This window comes from Xiphias gladius, chromosome 20 (genome assembly GCF_016859285.1).
Source record: "Xiphias gladius isolate SHS-SW01 ecotype Sanya breed wild chromosome 20, ASM1685928v1, whole genome shotgun sequence".
Lineage (NCBI taxonomy): Eukaryota > Metazoa > Chordata > Actinopteri > Istiophoriformes > Xiphiidae > Xiphias > Xiphias gladius.
In genome coordinates, this window is record NC_053419.1 from 814663 (window position 1) to 836045 (window position 21383).

The 21383-nt window shown below is 37.2% G+C and overlaps 1 protein-coding gene across 2 annotated transcripts in view; it reads left to right on the forward strand.

Annotated features, from left to right (window-relative positions):
* Positions 1 to 484: 484 nt before the first annotated feature.
* fpgs (folylpolyglutamate synthase) overlaps positions 485 to 21383 on the forward strand; it is a 28253-nt gene continuing 7354 nt past the window's right edge. The window contains exons 1-13 of one of the 2 annotated variants that reach the window (XM_040157292.1): positions 568 to 642; positions 7871 to 8081; positions 8206 to 8274; positions 12021 to 12149; positions 12303 to 12356; positions 12756 to 12820; positions 13362 to 13476; positions 16914 to 16991; positions 17455 to 17516; positions 19113 to 19215; positions 19476 to 19553; positions 19662 to 19809; positions 20912 to 20995. In XM_040157292.1, the coding sequence (XP_040013226.1) occupies positions 12117 to 12149; positions 12303 to 12356; positions 12756 to 12820; positions 13362 to 13476; positions 16914 to 16991; positions 17455 to 17516; positions 19113 to 19215; positions 19476 to 19553; positions 19662 to 19809; positions 20912 to 20995 (820 nt within the window). In that variant the 5' untranslated portion in view covers positions 568 to 642; positions 7871 to 8081; positions 8206 to 8274; positions 12021 to 12116. Of the gene's footprint in view, positions 643 to 7870; positions 8082 to 8205; positions 8275 to 12020; positions 12150 to 12302; positions 12357 to 12755; positions 12821 to 13361; positions 13477 to 16913; positions 16992 to 17454; positions 17517 to 19112; positions 19216 to 19475; positions 19554 to 19661; positions 19810 to 20911; positions 20996 to 21383 lie in introns of both variants that reach the window. The other variant, XM_040157291.1, reaches the window with a different exon arrangement.

Here is a 21383-nt window from a genome sequence, read left to right on the forward strand (position 1 = left end):
AACAGAAATAGAAATGGGGACACTGGACAGCCTTGTCTAATACCGTGGTTAACACTGAATCTTCCAGAGGTACCATACCCTAATTTCATACAGCTGGAACAGCCATTGAATGATGTCTGTTCCAGCTGTCTTTGGACTTTGAAAGTACTTTCCAATACCAAAGAAATCCATAGCTTTAAAAATAAACTCAAATGTGTCAAAAGTTTTCTAAAAATCAGTAAACAAAATATTAGGTCATTATAATAAATATAATAAATAATATAATATAATTAATCCTATCTAGTATCAAGCGAATGTTATCACTAAAGTGTTCTCTTTTGCATGAAACCAGATTGGTTCGTGTATTGTATTGTAGTTGTTTCAAAAACCTTGGCAGCTTGTTTAAAAAACAAAAAAATAAAAAAAATAGGAGGTGCTTGTCGTGACGTCATTACGTCTGTGAAGGCAACCTCCCCTATTTGGCTGCCGCTTCCTGTGACAACTCGACGCCCCATGATGGTGTGCAAGTTGCGCGTGTTGAAGTGGGGTTCCGTGTTTGCCGCGCGGCTCCGAAAGCAGGACTGGACGTGCAGGTTGGCGGGCCTTTCATTCAGATATTATAGCACCAAGACGGCACCTCATATACCAGGCATGGAGTACCAGGTAAGCTGTGTCACAGTCTTTTCTGCCCATCTTTACACCGGCTGCTCACAAGCTAGCGAGCCACTAGTGCTAGAGAAGTTTATAAGACAACAATGAGTGAATGCAACGTTTTGAAATGGATAGAAACATGGCTCACAGGACCACATGAGAATACATAAACTTTATTTGGCGTTGTCAGCGGAGCCGAGTGGCCATAAGCTGGCAAATTAGCTGCTGGTTACAGAGTGTATGCGCTATGAAAAGTTACAGCGTGGACAGAGCTCACATCACACTGTCAGCTGTGCTATCTGTTACTGTCCCACTGACTGGCTAAACGTCAAAGTGCAACCAGCGTGCTAACACGTGGTTTAAACCTCTTCTTTGATGCCCTATTTGAGAGTTTGGCTTGGGCCTGTTTCACGTCGTGTGTAAATTTCAATGTTTACCGTTTTTCTTAATAGTACTGAAACTACTCTATACTGAGAGGTGAATATACAAAGAACTTTCAAGATAGGCAGTCAGAAGACACTGCAGCTTCACGTTAACGCAAATGAAGATAATACTGCCAATGTCCATGGCAGTGTATGCCACAATACTCCAAGCAAACAGGAAATCTTCAGGGTCTGTTCTTAAAGGTTTCCTGAAGGTAATAGTTTTGAAAGAACATTCTACGCATGTTCTCTAATAGTTATTTTATATATATTATATATATATTTTATATGAAACTGTGGGAGTTACAATTTTGTGGTTGACAAAAGCATATGTTGCACTATATCGTATGCACTGTATTTACAGTACACCCTCACTATTATATCATAAGTATATATTAGGCAATCATTATGTATTGGTATTTACATCATAAATTACAATTAGAACTACCATATATACGTACTGTGTGATATGTTTTTGTCTCAGTTTTCACAGTTTCAGTATGCAAACTCAATGCAAAATGCTTAACTCTTAATTTGGGCTTTGAAATTTCCCTTGGCATGCAACATGAGAACAGCTGTGAAACGCACATGAAATATTACGTCTTGCATTTCGTTAATCACAGCGGCATTGTACATTTATGATGATCATTGCAATCGCCTAAAATATTCATCAGTATATACTTTTATAAACAATGTTCATCCATGCACGGTTTATTGTGTTTTGTGACTGAAGAAGTTATTCTCAGAAAGTTGCGCAAGCGAGTGGAGCTAGCTGTCAAACTCCTTCTGGTCCATGGAAACCCAGCAGTTTGGCCATTGATATGCTGGGATAATATGAAAAGGTAATTATTAAAATATTGCAGTCTCATTACAAAATATACTCCAAGCATATTTTTTTTACATTATCAACTTTATTGCTTCTTATAAATTTACAAAATGTTTGCTTTTGTAGTTAATAAGAGCTAGCTAGGTAGGATTTGTTATTGTTAGCTAAGGTAATTGTTGACAGAAAGTAAAGCTAATGATATCTTAATGATCTTAATTACATTTCTAATTTAAAATAGTGTTTTTGAAAATGTAGAATTTACAAATGTGTCTGGTATCCTAAAGAGTGAAGCTGATGCCACATCTTGGTTTAGGAACAGTAACTTTAAAACTAAAATAATATTTAAGTTTTGTTGTTTTTCTTTGTTTTTGTATTTTTTTTTTAATTCAACGCTAACCAACATTAGGTGCCCTAACGTGTTGTGCAGATTAGCTAACGACTACATAAATGTCACCGACTGCAACTGAAGTTACAATGTGTTAAAGTAGCTTTTGGCATAACAGGGTAACTTTAGTAGAGTCGCAGAGGAAGTTACAGAGATAAGTAAAGTTTCGAGGAGAAAGCTAAGTTTGGTGTCGCTAACTAAATAAGTTGGCTATCCTGTAAATAATGTTTCCTTTGTATTTTTGGCAGAGGCCCTGAAAAAGTTCCCGTTCATAACTTCTCTCAGTTTGGGAGCAGCTGCACAGACCAAGACATCACGTGAGTCTATAGTTGTATTGTCAGCTATACAGTTAAGAGCACTCTGTATTAATAACTTTGTTAAGAGGTAAATGTCTTTTTTGAAAAACATCCACTGTATCTGAAAACTAGAACGTTTTCAGTGGCTGGCGAAACACAACACTGCACATTGATACCAAACAACACTATTTATACTTTTAAAATTCTTACGCTGTAATGGTGGTGAAATACTCGCCACTTGAATAAAATCAAATCCCAACTTTTATCACTTATCATCAGACCTTTGAATGGCAGGTTGTATATACTTTATGTTTGAAGAAGCAAAATTTTAAAAGATTTAAAAAATATTTTGACCTGACTAAGAATAAGTTTGAAATAAAACTGCTTTTAATAATTAATAATTGTTGATTAGAGATAGCATTAGAGATCTTCTTGCTTAAAGAAATGGGAAATTTACAGTTCAAACTTTCTTTCATTGTGATAAATGATTTTGCAACACTCTAATCAGCTGTGCTTAATATTGCACCATGTGTGAGTATTTGTCCGCAGTAATTCTGTCACTCAAAAAGCCCTGTCACAGCAGCAATTAATGCATTGTCATTTCATGACAGTTGTAGGCCTTCACTGTGAAAGGAGAATTGTTGAAATGCCAGTAGGGGATTACTAATGTAACCAAAAATTATATTGTTTGTTCCGTAGACACACAGATGTGGAAAACAGCTGTCCTGTCCATGTCTTTGCATCTCTCACTTGTGCTCCTTTTTCTTCTTTTCCTCACAAACCAAAACCAACCTGCTACACTACACTGGATTCCATAGTTTAACACCAGTTTCTGAATGGTTACCATTGATGATATGTACACCAAACTATGGAGCCCCGTGTATAGGTAAAATATCTGTCAGACCTGATAGAAAAACTTTTCACACCATGACCCTTTGGAGGTTCTGTACTTAACTTCATCATGCTGTATCCAACTGGTTATAAATTCTACTTTGTTAATTCAATCTTTACCATCCCACTTTATCAGATGGGATTGGATCCCTGTCTTTAGACAAGTCTGATATGAGATGTGTTTTTACCCTCATGTCAGAATATGGCTGACAAAAAATACAAAATGGGAAGTCAGTTTCTGGTTCACAATTATTGTTAAATGGCCACAATTTTTTTAGAATCAGTATTGTTTGGTTTATAATTTAACACCACCACTGAAAGTTATTGTAAGCTTTTGAGATTGAATGCTATGTTGACTGCTAATCATTAGTGTCTTAACCTTGTAGCTCTTCTGAAGCTTGATATTTATTTATTTTTTTTCCTCCACAGGTTTTGTCGTGGAGGGTCTATCCAAGGCCAAATCGAGCCTGACAACAAGGCTGGTGTATTCTGTGATATGTGCTACCTGTGATTTCCTGTTGGTACCAAATACATTCATTTCTTGTATGTGATCTGCAGAATTAGTGCACTTGCAACATTAAATGAGTTTACTTTAGTGTAAGCATATTGTATGCCATTGTTATATACAGTGCTTCCATCAGATAAATATAATATAGTAGATATATTTAGAGAAGGTGTTTGGGTCTGCCAGAATTTGATGGCTATGGGTAAACAGAGAGGTTGTGTTGTCTGTTGCATCTGACAACTGACTTTGGCTTCAACTAAGTGTCAGTAGCAAAACAAAATAGTTTTCTTGTAAAATAATTAGCCCATGCTTTGTATATATTTGATGAACAAACAGCCAAAACTCAAAAAATCATTTCTTTTTCTTTTGTTACAGGTGGTGTTGATTGTTCATGAAACTCCATTTGAAAGTGTGTTTTTTGTTGTTTGGAACTGCTGTTATTTGTTTGTAAGATCACTCTTGTGATGTGAGTGCCATCACTGGGCCAGTTGGCATTACTTCAGTTCTTCCCTCAGTCCAGCAGGAGTAACCACAGAGAGACTGAAAAATACATGAATACATCTGTGTATGAGATCCTTACTTTCTTCCTATTGAGAGCACTCACCTACTTTAATAATTGTCTATCAACAACCTGTTAGATGTCTCTTGCTGATTTCTACTGTTCATTACAGCACAATCCCAGCATTTCTGGAGAATCGAATGCACTGATGCCTGACAGACTTAACCACTGAATTAGCTAGAACCCCTGACAGAAATGCATCTTATTTTAGGATATAAAGATAAAAAAAATCAATGGGAATGCATAAAAACAAAAATGCCCATTCAGATGTTAATCACTGATTTTTTTCAAGATATATATAATACTTTTAATATGAAATGGTATTTCTTAGCGCAATGAAATTTAATTGCTGAATAAACTTAAAGGTCCAGAAGACACTCCTTAAGGCAACAGGCTACTAACTAAATTAATTGAGATCTGGTTTTTTGAGGGATAATATTAATTTAGATTTCTCTTAAAAATAGTTGCAGGGCATTGTGGTGACAGTTGGCCCCAAAAATGGTGCTGTTTACATTGTAATGTTTTGTGAAACCAGTTAAAAACACTTGTGCTATTAGATATGAGTGTTTTGTTAATTTGTAATTTTATAATTAATGCATTATTCCCATTATTTCATTAAATTTAGATCACTTTTACTAATGATTGTAATCATTGTTGTCAGATTTGTTGCATTTGATCTGTTACACATGTTTGCTTATATTCTTATTGCAGTTAGATACTTATGGTAGGCTACTGTTACTAGTAGTTCGTAATTGCAGCAGCAGCCGTATGGGCACTGATTGAAAGTGTGATTGCTGAAGTGGGGGAGTAGTGCTAGTATGGGATTCAGATTGGATCAGTAGTCCAGCTCGGCTTGTGCATTAATATGTCAAATTTGTCCATCTTAAGACGACAGAAAATACCCTTTAGCACGACCATTTTGAACACCTTAAGGCATCTGGACCATTAAGGCTTCCGTGCTATTGGTTGGCATCAACATACCTATCCCAGTTCAACATGCATTGGGCAGTATGCCAATGTTGTTGTCATGTGGGCTCTTGCCTAGTGGGTACATTTGGGCTACATATACCTATACGACGTACTTATCACGTGTCTTATTTGAACTTTGATTTAGTATTTTGGACAGTCCATTTGTGTGGGGTGGATCAATTTTTGCGCGTAATTTTGAATTCTGGTGGCTGAGGAGAGCAAAGAATGGCCTCCGGAAACCTTTTGAACAACTGTGTTTTATTGATATAGGTTGTAAAATAATGATGAATGGTTTCCTTCACATTCATTACGGTTTAATTTTGAATTGAAAAAATATTATGCTCACACTGCGTTTGCATAGCCACCAGAGTGGTGAGTGGAGTTTAGGGAAAAGAAACTGTGCCTAAGGCACAAGGCTGTGCGTGTGCTCTGCTCCATCAATCTACTTTCTTACCTTCGCTCCGCTTTGTTACTGTTCCTTGCTCTTAAGAGGAAATAACACGCTCCAGATTTGCTCCTTTTATAGCTCATGTTATTTATTCAACACAACAGGAAAAGATAAACAAATGCAATTGTTACCAATATTCAACAAAGGGATTATTATCCACAAGTTACGGAAAGTCTCTATTTTAGATTTAAATAACAAGGAATTAAACAGAAATACTCATTTGTGTGTACTGCACACGTCTAAAGAAAAAACTGTTATAGCCTAATTATAGGGACAATTACTGAAGGAAAACACAAAAATACTAGTTTATTACCTTAATTCATTTAAGACATGGGAAAGGAAGGAATCATGGTGACAGAAAAACTCTGTCCAATAATACCATGCTTTCATGAATAAAATCAAAACGGTTGGTCAGAGTCAGGATTTGACCAATTAATACCAAATGCCAACGAATACACCTGATATATCTAGCTATGTGGGCAAGGGTGCTGCTTAGGCAGTGCAAACATTGTTAGTAGTACAGAGCGAATTTGAATGATCTTGAGTTCAAGTATCTGTTCTTATGAACAGTATGGCAATAGTTCAAGTGCACCCCTCACTGAGGTTAAATTAATGCCGCTCTGCTCCCTGCTCCACTCCAACTCCGTTCCTCTCATATGCTCCATATGGCCAAACCGATAACAATGATTATTTTGATCAATATTGAGATTGCGATTATTCATGGATTTTTTTTTTTTTTTTTTTTTTAAGGGCCAAAATATTCTGATTGCACTTTGACATTTAAATAAACAGAGCTTTCACTTCCATTGTGTGCTACATTCCTGTTAATGTACAAATCTTTGCATCAAAATAAGACTGGTCCTTATTCACAGTGCATCTCCTACAAGCAAAATATAAATAAAACTGTACCAAAACTTTAACGTTAGCTACATTATTCTTCTTGGCCTTTATGCATTCATTATACTGCAGTTTATAGTGTTTTTTCCAGGTGATTGAACAAGTTAGTTGTGTTGCTTTGCGGCGCAGACACAGCTCTCATGCACTCTTTGCATAGGATTTGTTCATGCTTAAAATCAGTTGCCCTGAATCCAAAATACTTCCGAACAACGGATAATGATCCATTTCGAGGGCCTAGCTCTTCACCTTTTGCCCCAGACCTTTTTTATTTTTGTTTTGCCCATCTGCTCTTTGTTGTTACTCTTCTACTCTGCCGCTGCAGCAAGCCCCCCAAAAGTGAAGCCAAAACATCTCAGTAACTGCCTGGTGGCTGTCCGTTAGTTTAGACAGCACTTGATTTGATATGCAGTGGAGTTTTCTATGAGCTGAGCATGCATTCAAATGTCAGTATCATAGTCAGTCATGTTCATTTAAATGTGGGAATCCAACATCGTGATCAAGAATAGTATTTTATTAATTGTGCAGCCCAAATAGCCACTGTACTCTACATCCTCTACAGGTTATCACTACCATCAAGAAGGTGAACAACAGACCATATGTTTGTTTTCATCCAGTAACACACAGAATTTCTTTCTAAACACAAAAATGTGGCGTTTTAAACAGGAAAACTTTGATTATTAATGCCCTGTCTGTTCATTAAAGGACAAAAGTTAAGTTAGATTTTTTTTTTTTTTTTTTAAACATAATATTCACAATGTAAAAAAATAATTCACAATGATTACATTAAAAAATACCCCTTGGCTGCACTAAAAATGTTGCCATTAATCTGAAAGTATTTTAATCAGTGGCTTGCAGATCACCAAATTCCTTCTTTCCACATTAAAGTACCAATATTATGCTAATTTACAGGTTCATTATATTATTTTGGGGGTCTGCTAGAACAGGTTTACCTGCTTTAAATTCTAAAAACACATTATTTTTCTCATACTATACATTGCCGCAGCACCTCTTTTCCCCCTTTTTCTGAAATGCTCTGTTTTAGCACCTGTCTCTTTAAGGACTCCCTTCAGAAAAGCCCAGTCTGCTCTGATTCGTCAGTTGGGCAGCTGTAAACACTGCTGTAGCCACTGTGACAATGGCGTAGATTCTGCTATACCAATTCGACCCTGAGCTCATCCTGAAAATCAGGAAGAACAAGCCGATAGACCCGAACCACCTTCACACCCAAGGCTGGAGCAGTACCTTTCACATTGGTAAGTTTTTATTTTGTAGATCGCTTATATTTCAGATGTAATGTTAAAACTGCGTGATTTCTCTACATCAAAAACTGTATGTCCGTTGACGGACCAAAGTGTATATTTTTAATTTTTTATTTAGGTTCACTTATGGAAACTGTGCCAGAATGCCCAAGGAGTTGAAACTTTCTACTGCAAAGAAAATCAAAGGGTTAGTACAATCAGTTACTTCATCTTGTAGCTAACTACCTGGAAGCACCAACAGTAGCCCATACATATGTTATATGCTGCAAAGCATAACTCCTCTTTTTATCTATGCAGCTAAGAAATTAGAGTAACGTTGTTTATGTTATGGAACAGTACCATAGTTATCCTGATTAAAATTTAGCTACTAAAACATGTACCTTGTTAAAATAAATCTGTATTGATTCATGACTTTAACAATTACAGCAGATTTTGACAGTACAGATTTCGGTGTTGTATACAGTAACACATTTGTAAAAATTACTAATACTTTCAAATTTCTTAGCTGTCATGTTTACTGCAACCATTATGCTGCAGTCTGTCTGCATTTTGTATCACCTCCTGGCTGTAATTATGTTTATAATCAACAATATAAGGTACCATTGTTTTCTGTTATCACCTGTGATAACACCATTTTATTTGAAATAAAAATTTGACAATGAAACTCATCTTGCTAACTGGAAAAATATTTGTCCTGTACAGCGATCTTGCCTCCTGAATCATTATTTGCTTTGTTATAGTATTTCTTGTAAAACCGTGTCTTAGTTTCCTTATTAGGTTGTAAGACAAATGAACCAGGTAAATATACATACATGCATACATAAATATATACACAGCAGATACTGTTTCTATCTGCAACGATCACAGTGTCTACTCCTCTCCCTACAGGTGTTACAGGCATCACGACTATAGCAGCTTTGTCAGCTGGTGCTGGGGCAATTTAGGATGGAATTTCAGGGGTTGTCATCCCGTCGTACGTTATACTCCGCATAGGCCAGGAGTTTTCCAGGAGTAATCACCGCAAAAATCCAGCATCGAACTTTGCCCCATTCAGGAAGCAGTCCTCAGTAAAATTAAGGGAGCACAAAAAAAGGTTGGGGTTGTACTGCTGAAGAATATTGGTAAAAATGAATTTTAATCACTGATTCCTCACTTCGTCTACCTTTGGAAGTCCGTACAAAGGGAATTTGTGTTGGCATTGAAAAAAAACAGCGTCTTCTCGACATAGCAACAAGCTAAAACTAACCAAACTAACCCGACCTCTTCTCTAATTGGCACGCCCTCAAACAAAGCTAAACTAGCCAGTAGTCGGGCATTATGTGAATGTGTTACATAGTGACGTAGGTAAGTTACAGAATAAAAGCCTGGAATACAAACAATGCATTTCAGGCACTTCAGAAGCAGTGTTTTCTGTGGCAAAGAACTACATTTGCTGTGGACATTGGGCTTTGTAACATGGTTTTACATGCCCAAGCTTTATAACACACTGAAGGAAAGGGAAAAACCCAAAAAGCATAGTATATTGTATACAAGCTACATTTTTTTTCTCAACAAGTAACTAGTAGCCTACAAAAAATGCGGATGTTTATTTCACTTTAAATCGTTATTTCCTAAGCCCAGTTCAATCAGTATTATTTCTTAAACTCAATTCATACAAGCACGGATGAGTGGGGAGTTGTTTTCTCTTTTGCAGTGATTGTAGGCCTATATCGGGTTTCCCCTCAACTGATACAGTGGTAGCACTCAATTTTAAACTCCTCAAGACATTCAAAATGGACATGTTAACGGGGTATTTTCTATCATCTTAAGACATTCAATTTTGACATATTAATGTGGATGCCGAACTAGACGTATTGGTCCAATTTGCGTGTCACAAGGTAGGAGCAGTTGTTGCCGCTGATCATCCGGGAGAAGCTGAAAAAGTTGCAGGGAAAGGGATGCCTGGCCCGATCAGGTGGCCCTGTTGCCACCGCAATCCACGTTGGGGGAATGAAGATGAGAAATGAATGTAAACTTATGCTGATGAATACAGTCCGACAGTCAAAAGTGAATGGTTCCATATGTATTTTAAGGTGTGAGCTAGTAAACCATAATAGTAGAATCAGGAAATCATAGACAAATACCATAACTCTCCGGGAATGTTTGTTTGGCTAAGAGAGTGTTCCACCAACTAACTGTAGTTTGCTGATCCTTCACTGTGTCATTTTACTAAATGAAAACTTTACTGAATTGCCTGAGAGGGATGTTCGCTGGATCCTGTAGCAAAGGATAAGTTCTTTGTTATACTTTCTGTCGAGCCTTCTTTTCAAGAAAGCAGAGTCCTTGCCTCAAGGATTATAGGGAAAGACAAAAAAGTGCTGCTTTGCACAGCATCACTTAAATTGTTGGAGAAACTGCATGTTTGCCTGGTCCACCACTGCATTGCGTTTTTGTTGTGAGTTCTTCGGTAAGGCATTACTTCACCGCCAGGTGAAATTCACCCCCTCATGTGCTTAAAGTCAAAAATTTTAAACTTATGACGTGTCCTCTTTGGTCATTTGACAGGCCAGTACTGCGTCAACCTGGAGTCCCACAGTGCCTTGCAAAGTGATTTGCTCATGTCCCATTGAAATTGAATGGGCTTGAACTTTGTATCACACCGCATTGCACTGTGGGTCTTCAATGTAATATTAAGGCTAACTTTTTTTTTTTTAACATGTCTGTTACAATTGCATTTATCCATTTGACTTGGCCATAAATGATGATTTTTCTCTTGCAGCTAATTAGAGCTGCAACTAAAGATTATTTTAATTATTGATGTAATCTTACAATTATTTTAGCAACAAATGTCCATCATAGGTTCCCAGAGCCAAAGTTGACATATTCTGATGTCTTGTTTGTTGACCAGCTGTTGACAAGACAAGTTAATTTAATATAGAAAATGAAGAAAACCAGCAAATTTTCACATTTTAGAAGCTGTAACCCATGAATTATTTATTTATTTTATTTTTGGGGGGACATAAAAGATTAATAAAATGATTAATCAATTATCAAAAGAGTTGACGGTTAATTTTTTCGTTGACTGACTGACTCTTTAATGCACTGATGAATGCCTATAAATACTCAAATGTTGAGTTCCACTTCCACAGCTTTTTATATATATATATATATATATATATATATATATATATATATATATATATATATATCTATCTATATATATATATATATATCTATATATATATCTATATATATCTATATATATCTATATATCTATATATATATCTATATATATATATATATATATATCTATATCTATATCTATATATATCTATATATATCTATATCTATATCTATATCTATATATATCTATATCTATATCTATATCTATATCTATCTCTCTAGATAGATAGAGAGATGTTGTAGACTGTTGTAGACTTCGCTTAAAGGAATAGTCTGACATTTTGGAAAATGGGCTTCTTCGTTTATATGCTTATTTGCAAGAGTTAGATGAATATTGGTACTATTTCGTAGTAAGAACAAAAATTACCGTAAGCAGCTGGTTAGCTAAGCTTAGCAGAAAAAATTGAAAAAAAGGAATCAGGTATCCTGGCTCTGTCCAACAATAATGGTAAATCCAACTACGAGCACCTCTACAGCTCACTAAATAACGTGTTATATCTTATTTGTTTAATCTGAACCAAAACCTAACCTAAATCAAGCAACTTCAATACAAGCGACTGCGTGACAGCCAGTCATGAGACCATGGCTCTCCCTAACTTCTTGCACTCACTGAGCACTCCATAGATGACTTGTGACACATTACTTTATATAAAACATGTTGTTACAGTCCATCAAGTCCAAGCTTCTTTCGTGTGCTGTGGTGTGATTATGGTGGTTTGTTTTTCAGGCATGCTGTGATCCTAAACATGTTGTTCTTTGCTTTTCACACAGGATGCCATTTGCACTCTGAACACCCTACAGACCAATGCAAGTGCTCTGGAGCAGGTACGACGAGAGCGGAGCCACCCTCAGTTACAGCTCCAGGCCATGAAAGGCTTCTTGGAGCGAGGCGGTCTCACAGTGAGTCAATTGTATCAGCTCACATAGTACACAGGGTATCTTTGTCACATAACAGTGACAACTGAAAGAATTACGGAGGGTTATTGTTGTCTGATGTGATTGAATACTTATTTCCTTTAGTAATATCTGACACGTGTGTGTCGTGTTTCAAAGGTGGAGGAACTAGACCATCTCAATATTATTCATGTGACAGGAACAAAGGGCAAGGTGAGCTGAAAAGACACACAAGCTGCTTGTATGTGTTGCATGTTATTTTTTTGGGCTCAGTCAGTATTTTCTGACCATATTAGCCACATACAGATGCATGCACGTTTAGAACTGAAGAGTTTAGTTTAAATGTGCAATAGAACATGTAAGCTGACATGGTAGGAGGTCCCATTTCTCTATTTTAAATTTTACTGATCCGACTAACCTTTTGTTTACATTTAGATCACAGATGTCTGTCCCTTTTTAACATTGAACTCAAAGTTCCCATTATGTAAGGTCTGACAGAAGGACATGTAAACATGTTTTCACACATACAATCATTCACTATAGGAGACTCAAACTGTTGTACGAAAAAGCTGTACGAGGCTGGCCTCTTAAGTGTCTGTGTTTGCCTTTCAGGGGTCAACATGTGCATTCACTGAGCAGATTTTGAGAAGTTATGGGTTCCGCACAGGATTTTACAGGTAAAACTGTAGTGAGTGTATTAACATTATTAGAGTGGGATGAGATTGAAGAAGCAGAAAAAGGGTTGCTAAATCAGACCTTAAAAATTGTAGATCCTCGCAATCTATAACTACGTAATTGACCAATCATAAGCCCCTCTTCTGTCCAAGTTCTTCCTCAGCTGTGACTGAAGCCTTGAACGACAAACTGATTGCATAGACTAACTGTAGGTAAAAACAGAGAAATATTTTGTGAATAGCCTGAACACAACAAGCAGGAAGAAAAGATTTGAATGGGTTTCCTTGAAAAAGGCCAAAGAAGGCCACACAGTAGTAGTCTGTTTTTAATTATATGTGTCATTACGTGGCCATTATGTGGCCTCATTAGTTTTGAGATATGACAACCTTGATGGCTTGATACAGGTCTGTTACATAGACCTGCAAATAATTGTATAAATTACATGTTAAATGGGGAAGATGACAAAGTGTAAACATTATATTTATGTACTTCAGCTTGGTAATTTTTCTTTTTTTATTATTTAAATTTCCTTCTCGAATGCAGTTCTCCACACTTGGTACAAGTCAGGGAGAGGATTCGAATAAATGGACAGCCCATTGGAAAAGAACTCTTCACTAAATACTTCTGGCAGGTTTATGGACGTCTTGATGAAACTAAGGTAGGTCAGGTAACAGTGTTAGGTCAGTGTTATTTTAACTGAAACTGGACTGACTGGAAAGAAAAAAAACCCTGGCTACTCATTTACTTCACTCAGTGTAATGGAGTAACCTTTAATCATCTAAAAGTAACAGTAGCAAGTGATTTATGTGGCATTTTACCTGATTTTGCATCCTGTTTGTATTCTCAGCCTGAGTAGAACTTCAGCCTCAGCTGTGTATTATCAGTGTCACGAGTTGTAATTGAGTGGAGTGCAGAATGAGACCCTTTTTATATCAGGATGAGCATGACCCTCATGTGACAGTAGACTTTGGTCAAATTACTAGTATTCAGTGTGCTGTTTGACTGCTATTGGTCATTTAAAAAAAAAAAAAAAAAACACTTACTGTGTGTCATAGAGAACCTATGCAACTCAGAGACAAAGTCAAAAAATTTTATATAAATTTTTTAGTATACGTGGAACTGTTACATGAGCTCATCTAAATGTGTGGTCTTTTACAAGGAATGAAACTGCTGAGGTTTTGATTCAACCCTTTGAATCCAATTGATAGTTTGCTTCAAAAAATGAACCCCTTTTTCTCAGTCAAAAATTCAAATGATATCCATCCCATATGGAATTTAAAGAGTAAAACAATGTGACAAAATCAGATTAGATTTTGTTTTTTGTTTTTCCTTTACATTTGTAATGGGCCGTAGTAATGTCATTTTTGATATTACTACAGCTCAGATTGTCCCATCAACATGGTTTTTATATTCCTGGAACACTACTCTATACGCAGATATCTGCTGTGTGTCAGAACATGTGTTGGAACCTGTGGATTTACAAGGAAAATCCAAATAATTTCAAATTTAGTAAAATATTTATTTTTTTATATTCATGTTTGTGTCCACCTCTTGAATGGAAGTCCAAAAGTCACTCTCAGTCAAGCTCTGTCTTGGTCTCATCAACTGCTGAGGGAAATACAGTCCAGACCCTATATATTTTATATATTTTATATAAAGATGCAGTGTTTTCAGACCTGAAATAATGCAAAGAAAACAAATCCATATTAATTTTTAAGCACAATACTAATGTTTTAACTAAGGAAGAGTTCAGAAATCAATATTTGGTGGAATAACCCTGATTTTCAATCACAGCTTTCATGCATCTTGGCATGCTCTCCACCAGTCTTTCACATTGCTGTTGGGTGACTTTATGCCACTCCTGGCGCAAAAATTCAATCAGCTCAGCTTTGTTTGATTGCTTGTGATCATCCATCTTCCTCTTGATCACATTCCAGAGGTTTTCAATAGGGTTCAGGTCTGGTGATTGGGCTGGCCATGACAGGGTCATTGATCTGGTGGTCCTTCATCACACCTTGATTGACCTAGCTGTGTGGCATGGAGTATTGTCCTGCTGGAAAAACCAATCCTCAAAGCAAGTTTTCTTTCAGGATAACCTTGTACGTGGCTTGATTCATGCGTCCTTCGCAAAGATGCATCTGCCCGATTCCAGCCTTGCTGAAGCACTCCCAGATCATCACTGATCCTCCACCAAATTTCACAGTGGGTGTGAGACACTGTGGCTTGTAGGCCTCTCCAGGTCTCCGTCTAACCATTAGACGACCAGGTGTTGGGTAAAGCTGAAAATTGGACTCATCAGAGAAGATGACCTTATTCCAGTCCTCTATGGTCCAATCTTTATGGTCTTTTGCAAACCTCAGCCTGGCTCTTCTTTGCTTCTCATTGATGAAGGGATTTTTTTCTAGCTTTACACGACTTGAGCCCTGCACTTTGGAGCCAGTTTCGAACCGTTCTTGCCGTGCACTTCACCCCAGCTGCCATTTGCCATTCTTTTTGTAGGTCACTTGATGTCATCCTACGGTTGCTGATTGACATTCGAATGAGTTGACGGTCATCCTGGTCAGTGGAAAGTCGTTTTCGCCCTCTGCCGGTCTGTAGCTTTGTTGTCCCCAATGTCTGCTGCTTGACTTTGTTCTTATGAACCACCGTCTTAGAAATTTTAAGGATGGAAGCAACCTGACGCTCACTGTATCCCTCTTCCAGTAAAGCCAGAATTGAACCCTTTTTTTCCTCACTCAAAACATTTATTTTGGCATGGTCAATAGTTATTTTTTGATTCCAATTACTTTTGAGGTACTACTAGCACTGTTTTTGGCATCCAGCTGGTCCTATGGAGGATAGTGATGACCACAGCAGTGGTTTTTATACTTTTCCTCGTTAAATAAGATTTGGTTGAGGTTATCACCTAATCAGTACCTCATTAAGTAGTACACCTGCAAATGTCAAAAACTGCCAAAATTGCACAGTAAATTCAAAATGGCTGACTTCCTGTTGGGTTTAGTTTATGGCTCAAAGAGGGTTTTTTTAAGTCCTAATGTTACATGTGCCTACCAAATTTCATAAATGTAGTTGAAACGTACCACAAGGTCTAATTCGTTGAAGTTTTGTAGGGGTCATTATCTAGCCATATTGTCACAACTATATGCAAGATCCATAAAATATGTAAATTTTCACCACGTTTGACACATGTGAAAATTTTCATGAGTCTTCGAGCATGTTTAGCCCCTCAAAAATGCGATACATTTGGATGGATAGTAACAATGATAATAATGATAAAAAAAATAATGATAAACATAGCAATCCCAAAATGTCCCTGTACGGTTGGTAGTCGGGCCCTAGAAATAATTAAAGCTGCAAGCAGCCTTGATCGGGCCCTTGCACTGTCGTGCACGTCGGGGATGCTGGTGGGATGTCGGTTCACGAAGCTGCGCACTTTCACGGCTACTTCAGATTGCTTGAACAAGTAGTTTTTGTTATTTCCTGTGTGGAGTGTGTGGTGGCAGACATGACGCTTTGCGCATTTTGTATTTGTGTATCCACATTTGTGCTAGACAACATGCACCAAACATGCATTATGTTGTTGTATATCAAGTGTAAATGATTGTCACACAAGGCTTACTTCCTATTTCCGCTATTACTGTGATTCAATATTGGCCTGTAGATGTCTTCAGGCCAGAACTCTTATCAAGCATGAAATGTGGGAAAGATCTAGGGTATAAGGTCCTCGCAACAATTGGTGCTCGGGCCTTATTTATAGTCACTATAAAAATACTGTTTAGTGTAACTTTAAAGCTGCTATGTGTAGTATTTTAAAATTTCTGAGCCTGGCACCCCCAGCAGTTATATAAGAAACATATTGAGATGAACGGCCTTAACGTAACACATAGACTGCACCAATTTTAGCCAGGATTTTCTCATTTTTCTCCAATCAAAAATGTATACCATTGAAATAATTTGAATATTTGTATGCATACTGAAATTGCACAAGTGCTGAGATCATGATTTACAAATTCTAAGCATTTGCATTGACTGGTGTATATTATTAGAAACGTTGCAAACAAAGTGATGCAGTCACTTTTTCCTTCACTTGCACAGGATGCCAACGGAGGGACGATGCCGGCATATTTCCGTTTCCTCACCATCTTGGCCTTTCATGTTTTTCTTCAGGAGAAGGTATGTTAGCAGCTTGTGCTGCATTTATTAGCAGCCAGAAAATGTTTCTTATACCAGCTGAAATAACACTCAAGGATGATGTAAATAAATCTGTAGTACAATGGAAGTAGAAGTAGGGGATGGGGGTATGACTCAGCGTGTCTATCTTTAAATAATCATACATAACTGAAGCTCTGTTTTGTTTTTTATTTTACTCTTTCTTTGCACTACTGTGCAAAGTTAAGAATTCTGAATAGATATCCACAATAGTAATGGTTCATACTTTGGAGAGCATAAATGTGCTCAGAAAATGTCAATGCAGTCTGGTCTGTAGTTGTTCATATGTCTTGCTCTGGAACAATGTGTTGGATTAACAGGCTGATCAGTTAATATCACCATCCTCAGGCCCACAAGCAGGGCAAAAAGTCTTATTGCTTTAATTACTAGCTTTCTTTGAATTTAAACATCGCTGTTCTTTATTCAGGTGGATTTAGCTGTAATTGAAGTTGGAATTGGTGGAGCATATGACTGCACCAATATTATAAGGTAAGACTCTGTTTTAACGGTCAACCCTAGAGACAGAAGTTTGTATTAATAAGGCTTCATTTTCTAATATGTAGCATATTAGAAAATGAAGTCTTACTATAATTTAGGTTGTGAAAGACTTGCATGTCAGTTTGATACAAAGACACGCAACAGCTTTAATATCTTTTTTTATGATAACATTTTGCACCCAATAAAGTGCTTCACTTAATTGTAACACATATAACACTATCATAACAAAAGATACAGTACCAAACTATATCCGAGGGCTGAGAACAGGTACAGGTAGGTGAGTGTTAGTACAGAACCTGCACTATTGTTGGCAGGTTACGTGTGTTTTCTGACTGAAAGCCAGATAAACACTCAGTCAAACCGATTTCAGGAGGATTTGTAGTTTAAAATGTCTTTGAGAAAAGATGAATGACGTTAAAATCGCGTAAACATTGGATTTGCGTTAATACACTCCTAATGACTTGACAACTGAATATCTTTACTTTGACGCCTTGTCCTGTCTTGCACTCTGACTCCAATCCGGTCCCTTCCACTTTTTGTGGTTGTGCACTACTTTCAGACCTGACAAATTTACCACATCTCAGTAACATGAATTGTTACTTTTAACTGCCTCTAAAAATCATATGATGTCAGGGTGAAAGAAAGTCAGCCCTGGATCTACAGGGTAGGGGGGTGCTCGGGTCGGGTCTTTAAGGGTTCATTACATATTGTGATTGGCCAGCGAGCCCAGTGTCGGAACATGCATAAAGCACGCTCTCAAGCACACCCTAAATGACAGGCACACAGAGAGGGCCAGTAAAGAGAGATACTGATGGTAAAAACTTTATGGATTTTTTTGACATGGGGAGAAGTCCTGGTGGGCCATATGGATAATGTCTGCACTGTTTTACCTGCGCTCATGATTCTCCTACTCGCCTTGTAAAGTAATTGCTGATTCTATGAGCCATATCTGCAAAGTTGAAAACATTACACTGATGGGATGTAATGTTAATTTTGGAAACCTTTTCAAGAAGTCAGATGGGATTGGCATATTAAACTGTTTGAATAGACATGAAAAATGAGTGCATCGCTGCCGGACACATTCCTGCTGTAGAGAAAACACAGACACTCTTGGTTTTGGAGGAAATCCCTTGAGGAAAATTGTAGTGCTTTTCTTCTTCTTTGGCAGTTTTGGCTGCGCCTTTCCCGGTGCACTGTAACTGCAGTTAAAAATGACAGAAATCTACAGAGTGCAATGCTTGTTAGAAAATAGTTTTTTTCGAGGAAGACACCTGTCAGAGTTTTCTCAAGAACTGGAGGTGGCATGAAATTTGACAGACGTGGCTGCCTCGTAATTCTTTGCAGGAAAAACCCCGTCAATATAGCCGATGATAAAGCACAACTGATGGTATTAACCTGTATTTATTTTGATGTTGTCAAATTATGTGAAATTATATATATAATATGTTTGCTTGACAGATGGTTTGTGGGAAACAGTGCAGAGAGAGCACAGTAATGTGTTTCAAATTGGGCTTTTATTACAAATGTATCAATGTTGTAATAAAACATTACCAATGTTTTTTCCCCTCTGTGGTTTTGTCTCAACAGGAGGCCCTGGGTGTGTGGCATCTCCTCTCTGGGTATAGATCACACTCAGATTCTTGGAGACACCATTGAAAAGATCGCCTGGCAAAAAGGAGGCATCTTAAAGGTGTGTTGGCTGTTCAGATTGGAATGGTGTTGTTGTGATGGTTTTTTTTTTTTTTTTTTTTTGGTTTTTTTTTCCCCCAAACTATTATTCAGGGTCAAGGTCAAGACTAACCTTTAATGGGCAGTTGGAAGAAATTATTTCTTAATACTTAAAGACATTCAAGTTCGTTAAAAGTAAACAATTCATTGTTTTACAGTATTTTCTACTTCCTCCCTACTCTATCATCTCACTGGCTGTTAATCATGTGCATGTGTTTTCAGCCAGGGGTTCCTGCCTTCACAGCCAAACAACCAGAAAATGCAATGGTTGTGCTCAAGGATAGGGCAAAAGAGATAGGAGTAAGTGACCACTCAGACTAATATAACGTTTTCAGTCAGTCTGAAATTTCTCCCCTGGCTGCTCAGTTGTATGTAATACAGTCTAACCTGTTGTTGTTGTTGACATAGTGTCCTCTGTGGGTGTGTCCAGAGCTGGAGGATTATCAGGCAGACTGTGGACCTTTGCGTCTGGGTCTGGCAGGGTCGCACCAGCACTCCAATGCCTCCCTGGCCCTCCAGCTGAGCCACACTTGGCTGCAGAAAAGATGTCTATCAGGTGGAGGGCACTAACATTTGAACTGTATGTTAACAAGAAGATGAAAATAACAAATCCAAAATGTATCAAAGGATTGGCTCCATTAGAGAAAAGCTTTAATTCTTCACACAAGGGAAAAGGCAAATGTATTTAGATTGGCTGCTCACTGATCCGTGCTGTGTGGTTTTTCACATACTTCTGCAATATTACCAATATAATCAGCAGAGTCCTCAATATTGGGCTGATTTAGATCTAAACAGACTATGTACACCCACATGGTTCTGTTTATACAATATGAGATGTCTGCATATGGATTTTTTTATTTAACAGATAGATTTAAGATTAACAAAATGTTAAATACTAACTTACAACAGCCAAACTAATGAGTTGACAAAACCAACGCATTAGTCTCAGTGAAATAAATAAGGCCAGTCTTTTTTCTTCTTTTTATTTTCTTTAGGTATGATGCTTAATTTGGTTTAAAAACAGAATAAACACCTTTTCGACATCCACTTTGGTGCATAAATGTGACCACAAATTAACATGTTGGTCTTATGTCCGAACAATTGCCTTAGTAAATAAAGTAAAAGTCACTGACTAGGGTAAGACCCAATAACATTTAGGTAACACTTCTAACACAGCACAAGTCTGAACTGAATGCTGTCTTCGTGATGTAAAGACTATAGCAGCCCAGAGGTAAATACACAAAGATATTAAATGCACATCTTCTTGCACTGTCATAAGAGCACTCTTAATGAATGAATGTATGTAACATTTATGTCTTACGCACAGAGAAAAGAAAATTAGTGTTAATAAAACCACAAAACGTTATGAATAACTCTTAATTTAAGTTGAGATTTCTCTCATCAGATCACTACACAAAGAAGGTTAAAAAGAAAAAAATTTGTACAACCACAATAATAACCTGTTGCTAAATATCTTGCAAACATTCTCTTCTCTTTTCATAAATGTCCTATCATATCTGAATATAGTTCCACCAGACCTCTAAGACAAAATGCCATCACTTTAACAGATGGAGGAAGACAGCAATGTTTTGCATTCCATGTCTGAAAATGGTTTAAAGCTGTTCCAATTTTCACAACAATCTTTCCTCTCTCAACAGATATAAGCTTTCCTTCCACCAGTGTTGAGAACACAGGTGTACTTAAGGCGACTCCCTTCAAGCCCAGCCCCATCATGGTGAAAGGTGACTCATGAAAATAAAAACAATCACTGCTGATCAAGGCAAAATTAGGACATAGATCATTCATTTGCTACATTTTGGATCTCTGACTGAGCTGATTCATCACATTAGTTTGTTTAGGCCATAGAATGTAAACACGCAATATTTGTTTGACTTGAATTACATCCACATCCTAAAAAAGTGCATGTGCATCCATAAACACACGGTGACAAGTACTCAATTATGTACAGTGGTAAAAGTAAGTGAACCCTTTGGCAATATCTGCATTTATGTATATATCTTAAAATATGGTCAGCTCTTTATTATACTTCAATTTATGAACAAACACACACCAATTTCAGCTACTATTTGTTATTAGTTAAAATAGACTGTATTGTGGCTACTCTCCCTA